A 6,136-nucleotide genomic window follows, 5' to 3' on the forward strand; every position below is an offset into this window, starting at 1 on the left:
GAGATCAAGGCTCACCTACTACTGCTACTATTATAAAACTAAACACAACCTTAATATTTAACAATTTATATTATAACTCATGGTCTCCAATTTCAAGTACTTATAATAATCTTTACTGAAAACTTACAGTTTGCTTTTTCTTCTGAACTAAAGTGGTTTTTATTTTAAGATCTGTATTTCTTCTTTCACTTACGGCTTCTCCCATCAGGGGTCGCCACAGCAACAACCCTCCCTCGAGGATGAGTCGCATGGTTAACTTGGCAATGTTTTTACGCCGGATGCCCTTCCTACGGTGGCCCAGAAGGGTCACAACACAACACATTAACTTTACCTTCCTGACGCAACCCTCTCAATCCAACCGGGCTTGGAACCAGCACAGCAGCAGAGAAGGGAATATTTTAAGATCTGTATTTAATGTTCCTTAAAGACTCAGTCCAATAAAAAAAAATTGTTGCTGTTTTTAGCATGCTCTTCTGGCATTTTTCTCATGATGGGGGATCTAGATATAGAAAATTAAGCATAAACGCCCGTACACACCGGGACGAATATTCGCCAACCGTTATTCGCCAGCGTCTTTCAACACGTTTTTTGTGTTCACACCCAGGCAATTTTCGCTGACGATGAGCCGAGTGAACATGCAATTTCATTCCCTGACATTAGATGGCGCTTAATGTAAATCAGAAATACCCCTGTACACAAGGTGGCGCTGCGCAACTTTACGCTTCTTAAAGTCGCTTTTCACTCAGAAGAAGAGAGCAAGTATTTACGCGCTTGTCAGAATCAAACAAAGAAAACATGAATATTTCCAGCAACAGTAGCTCCAACTCCAGTTCCAGCGATGAAGAAATTATTGTTCTCTTGAATGATGAAAGACGCCGGAAAAGACGCAGATTTTGGGTACATCCCATAGTTACGAGAGGAGAAGAACATGGGGAGTTTTATCGACTGGTACAAGAGCTGAAAATGTATCATGAGCGTTTTCGGGGATATTTAGGAATGTCCGTCATTATTTCTTCGCGGCAGTGTAGACGCTACTTGGCGTCTATCTTCCTCGCTGGTATGAGTGCTCAGAAAGACAGTTTTGTGTTTGAGCGCACCCAAGTTGTGTTTTACTGTAACTTGAGAAGCTCCAGACACGTGTGCAAAAGCACCATTCTCATTGGTCGTATAGTTTTTGACGCAGCGCGTCAAACCAAAAAAACCAACCCGAGGCGTTTTTTAAAAAGTGACGCTTTGACGCGTGGCGTTTTTTCGCGTCGGTGTGCACACTCTCATTGGTGCCCTTTGTTTAGTCACGAGGCTTTAAACGTCGGCGAAAATCGCGTGTCAAATTCGTCCCGGTGTGTACAGGCCTTAAGATTGCTCTTCTAAATATTTCTTTTTTCAAATTGTTGTGAATCAAGAGGAAAAACCTTGTAGGTGTGACATAGAAGTTACTAAAGTAAGCTGCAAGCTCCCTGCTCTGCTCCATTCTGATGCATCCACTTGCAGACAAATACAGGGCTCCAGACTGCGAGCAATTGGCCGCATTTTGCGACCAAAATTTGAGAGTGTGCGACTGAATTTTACATCCAGTCGCACATGCGCGACCAGTAAATTTGCTTCCCCCACCCTTCGTATTTTTTATACATTAAACGTGGAAGGGGCACGTCAATGATCAATGAAATAATTAATGAGACGCAAGCGCACACGGACGCAGGCAGACACACACACTCGCGCACATACTCATGAAACGCGAGCACGTACACTCTCGCGTGATGCCTGTTTGTGAGGCGGCCACTGCGTGTGAGAAGAATAGGGACAGCCACTGTGAGTGGCTAAAATGCGTGGAGGGGGAGGGGCCTAGAGATAATCGAGTGCGCGTAAACATCTGTGGGAAGGAAACTGAGACAAATATCAAAACCTGATATGTGCGTCTGAGCTATGAGCAAGCGAACTATTGATTCGTTCTTCCCACCTGCGGCTAGTGTACCAGTGCCAGAGTGTACAGCATGATGTTGGAGCAAAAACAAAAATATATGTCACACACCAGGTGATCTGTGCAGCGTTGAGTTCACCTGGGTGATCTCAAACACGCTTATTGTGCATCTTGGCTGCACCTATTTGGTGTCACAAAGACAAATTTGTACTGTCATGACAGTGATGGTTTTGTTTTGTTGCATCTTCAAAAGTGCAGAATAAAATGTGACACTGAATTTGAAACAGCACATTGTAATTTCTGCATCTATTATTAAAGTATTTATTAGTAATACAGTGGAAATTAGTAGATTTGATTAGAATGTTGATTTACGGTATGCGCCCCTAAATTTTCTGGTTGCGCCCCTAAAATTTTCAGTTAGGGGCCACTGTGCTCCTAGTGAAAAAAGTTAGTCTGGAGCCCTGAAATAGATCCATGAACGTCTTTGTTTTCCTCGTCTGAACTGGAATCTGGATCAAAACTGTACGGCTTAATAGTTCCAAAATTTCTCAACGTTTTTGTTGCAGCGGTAATGATATGTTGGGGTTGTAAATGGCTGTAAGCTAAGTCAGAGAAGGCTTACTCCGAGTCAATAGTCCCTAATGAACTGCTGCCGCTCTGCAGAAACTATGTCCTAGAAAACAACACAGGTTATTTTGATTTTGCTTATAAACTGCATAATCACAACAAAACGACCACTGGGAACGCTTTTTCAATAGATCAAAGATGATCAGAGTGGGACTTTACGCCATTTTTACAGAAAAAAATGAAGCTTTTATTTTTAGATTTAGTGATTTATGTCAATTAATCCATCCTTTCTTTATGCTGTAAATAATGTCTCCTTAGTGTCTTCATGTACTGTAAAAGGAAAACAGGGACATAACCATGTTGCCTAATGGGATTATAAATTAAAAAAGATAATCATAATATTTTCATTAATTTCTGTACTCAATTTTCTCTAAATGCACCTTTGCTCACTGTTTCAAATGAGCTACCCACAAGTATATTTTTTGGGTTGTTGCACAAATACATTGTAATAAAGCTCTATTATGAAGTGGATATGCATTTTTTTAACAGTTTCTGAATGAGATATGTTATAGTTCTGAACCACAAAACTAAACTAAAATCAATCGCTGTCATCTTTTTCTACAGAATTACAATCTGTCTTCAGTTAAATTTCTTCCAAACAGCAAATTAAGCACATTTCCTGTTTGAACTGTAATCACGTCCCAATTAGATGGCAGCATTTGTCAACTCCATTCCTAAACTGCATAAAATGTAAGATCTTATTTGGGGAACATTTTTTTGTTGATTTAAATAAAAAGGAAAAAGGTACCCAGTAATTTTGATTCAAAGTTTTTTTAATGAGCTTGGTTTCTCTTCTGCTTGGTGTCTTCCTCAGGGATACTTCCAGTCAGCTACAACAACCCTACAGAGTTACAGGTCAATAAAGTGATCGCAAAACCTGCTCAAACACAACATGTTGACGAACTGCATAAAACTAGGCAGTTTGCCCTTATATATCCTGAAAAATTGTGCAGGTATTATGCAACCAAACGACCACTAAAGGTGTTCTGGAGTGTCTGTTACCCACATGTGTTCAATCATCTCCTATGGGTTGTAGAGTCAGTTTATAAGAACAAAAATCATTTTGTTCTCTTACACATGGAAAGTGTTTGTATGCTTGTTTGCATGCATGTACAGTGGTGGACAAAATTGTTGGTACCCCTCAGTTAAAGAAAGAAAGTCCACAATGCACACTGAAATGACTTGAAACGTTCAAAAGTAACAATAATTTTTTTAAAAAAATTGAAAACTAAATTATCAAAATCAGCCATTACTTTTGAGTTGTTGAGTAACAGAATTATTTCAAAAAACAAATTAATTAAATAGGGCTGGACAAAAATGATGGTACCTCCATAAAAGGCTGAGAACTAATTGCCCAGAGGGTCATGATGAACCCAGGTATGTCCTTTAATTGACATCACAGTTGTTTCTTCTGGGAAAATGTCCTTAGGACAGATGAGACTAAACTCGAGCTTTTTGGTAAGGCACATCAGCTCTATGTTGGTAGACTCAAAAATGAAGCATACAATGAAAAGAACACTGTCCCTGCTGTAAAACATGGAGGAGAATCAGTTCTGTTTTGGGGCTGCTCTGCTGCATCTGGCACAGGGTGTCTTGAAGTTGTGCAAGGTCAAATGAAATCTCAAGATTATCAAGGCATTCTGGGTAGAAATGTGCTGCCTAGTGTCAGAAAGCTTGGTCTCAGTCGCAGGTCATGGGTCTTCCAACAGGACAACGATCCAAAACACACAGCCAAAAACACCCAAGAATGGCTAAGAGAAAAGCATTAGACTATTCTGAAGTGGCCTTCTATGAGCCCAGATCTGAATCCCATTAAACATCTGTGGAAGGAGCTAAAACATCCATTTGGAGAAGACACCCGTCAAACCTGAGACAACTGGGGCAGTTTGCTCATGAGGAGTGGGACAAAATACTTGTCGACAGGTGCAGAAGGCTCATTGACAAATACAGAAACCGTTTAATTGCACTGATTGCCTCTAAAGGATGTGCAACAAAATATTAAGTTATGGGTACCATCATTTTTGTCCAGCTCTATTTCATTAGTTTGTTTTTGGAAATAATTCTGTTAATCAACAACTCAAAAATAATGGCTGAATATGATTCTTTAATTTTCAATGCATTTTAATTTATGCTACTTTTTAACATTTTAAGTCATTTCAGTGAGCATTGGGGACTTTCTTTCTTTAACTGAGGGGTACCAACAGTTTTGTCCACCACTGTACATGCATTGTATTTTGCATGATCCATAGAACTACAACCCTGACACTGTAGACATGGTTGTTTCAACTTGACCAAATCTTTATGTGCACACATCTCTCAAAGAAATCCATAATGAAGCGAAACCTGTAAATCAGGGTTTATCAATTATCGTATCTTTTAAATGCATATCAATGCATCACATCACCATTATCGGATTACTAACAGTTATTTAATTTAAACAGTTTGCTTTTGTGGACTGGATTTGCTTCAAAGGGTCGCATCATCAGACTAAGGTTTAGGGGGGTGAAGTTCATTCTAGCCCATGATCTGAAGTCGTCAGAGGTTTTTGAACTTTAACAAGAAAAATATTGGCTAAAGCGTCTACATGTCCAGAGAAATTACGTTTATATGTTACTGCTATAAATAACACATTGTTATTTACAGATATGTCCTAAAATGCATTCATAGTAGTAGCAATAAGCAGCAGGAGTTCTAAATGTAATAGACAAGAAATTTTATCAACATTTTTTTTAATCTGTGAAGCTGGATGCGTTTACGAAACAATATCAACATCAAGGAGGCGCTTTTTTCCTTAATTGAAAACTGAGGACTAGTGCGGAGAAGCGCTGGTCGCAGCTGAGCTGTCTGTCTGACTTACTTTGCATAGTAAACCCATCCGTCTTTCGTAGATCTCTCTTCCCATCCGGGAGGCAGCTCGTCGTCGCTGTCTGTATCGTCCATACCAGCGTACTTTAGAGCAGCCATGACTCTGGGTCTTCACCAAAACGATAAACCGATGAGAAATAGTTGCAGAAATGAATGCAGACCCCAACAGCGTTTCGCGATACTTCCGCAACAATACTGTGACGGCTGCCGAACTGCCACATGGGAAACTGAGTACAAAACTGACGCTGTTGGAGCAATTGTTTTTTTTTTAATGAAATCATATTAGGCAGCGATTAGAAGTTGGAATAGAAGCGGATTTTCCTGACTTCATTTTAAAAACTTGATTCACCTAATTGGTGAATAATAATCACAATAATAATAATCATAATAATAATCATGATAATAAAATAAAATAAAAAGATGTAGTCTAAGTTTAACTGAGATCAAAATCACATTATGAATGTCTAATCAAAATCCATGTAAAAAATCTAAATACGTGAATACTTGTGGCTATCAGTGTACATAAATATTTAAAAATAGTGAATTAAGGATTTTATTAGTTATTAGTAGTAGTAGTAGTAGTAGTAGTAGTAGTAGTAGTAGTAGTAGTAATAGTAGTAGTAGTAGTAGTAGTGGTGGTAGTAGTAGTAGTAGTAGTAGTAGTAGTAGTAGTAGTAGTAGTAGTAGTTTAGTGCATATTTATACAACAGCCAGCTTGGACTATTT

General features: G+C 38.9%; 1 protein-coding gene across 1 annotated transcript in view; it reads right to left on the minus strand.

The window, feature by feature from the left end:
• wwox (WW domain containing oxidoreductase) overlaps nucleotides 1–5,635 on the minus strand; it is a 162,046-nt gene extending 156,411 nt beyond the window's left edge. Inside the window, exon 1 of the mRNA XM_004070065.5 lies at nucleotides 5,403–5,635. Within this exon, the coding sequence (XP_004070113.1) occupies nucleotides 5,403–5,509 (107 nt within the window). The 5' untranslated portion in view covers nucleotides 5,510–5,635. The remainder of the gene's footprint in view (nucleotides 1–5,402) is intronic.
• Between the last annotated feature and the right edge of the window lie 501 nt (nucleotides 5,636–6,136).

Source organism: Oryzias latipes, chromosome 6 (genome assembly GCF_053564925.1).
Source record: "Oryzias latipes strain Hd-rR chromosome 6, Olatipes_Hd-rR_3.1".
Lineage (NCBI taxonomy): Eukaryota > Metazoa > Chordata > Actinopteri > Beloniformes > Adrianichthyidae > Oryzias > Oryzias latipes.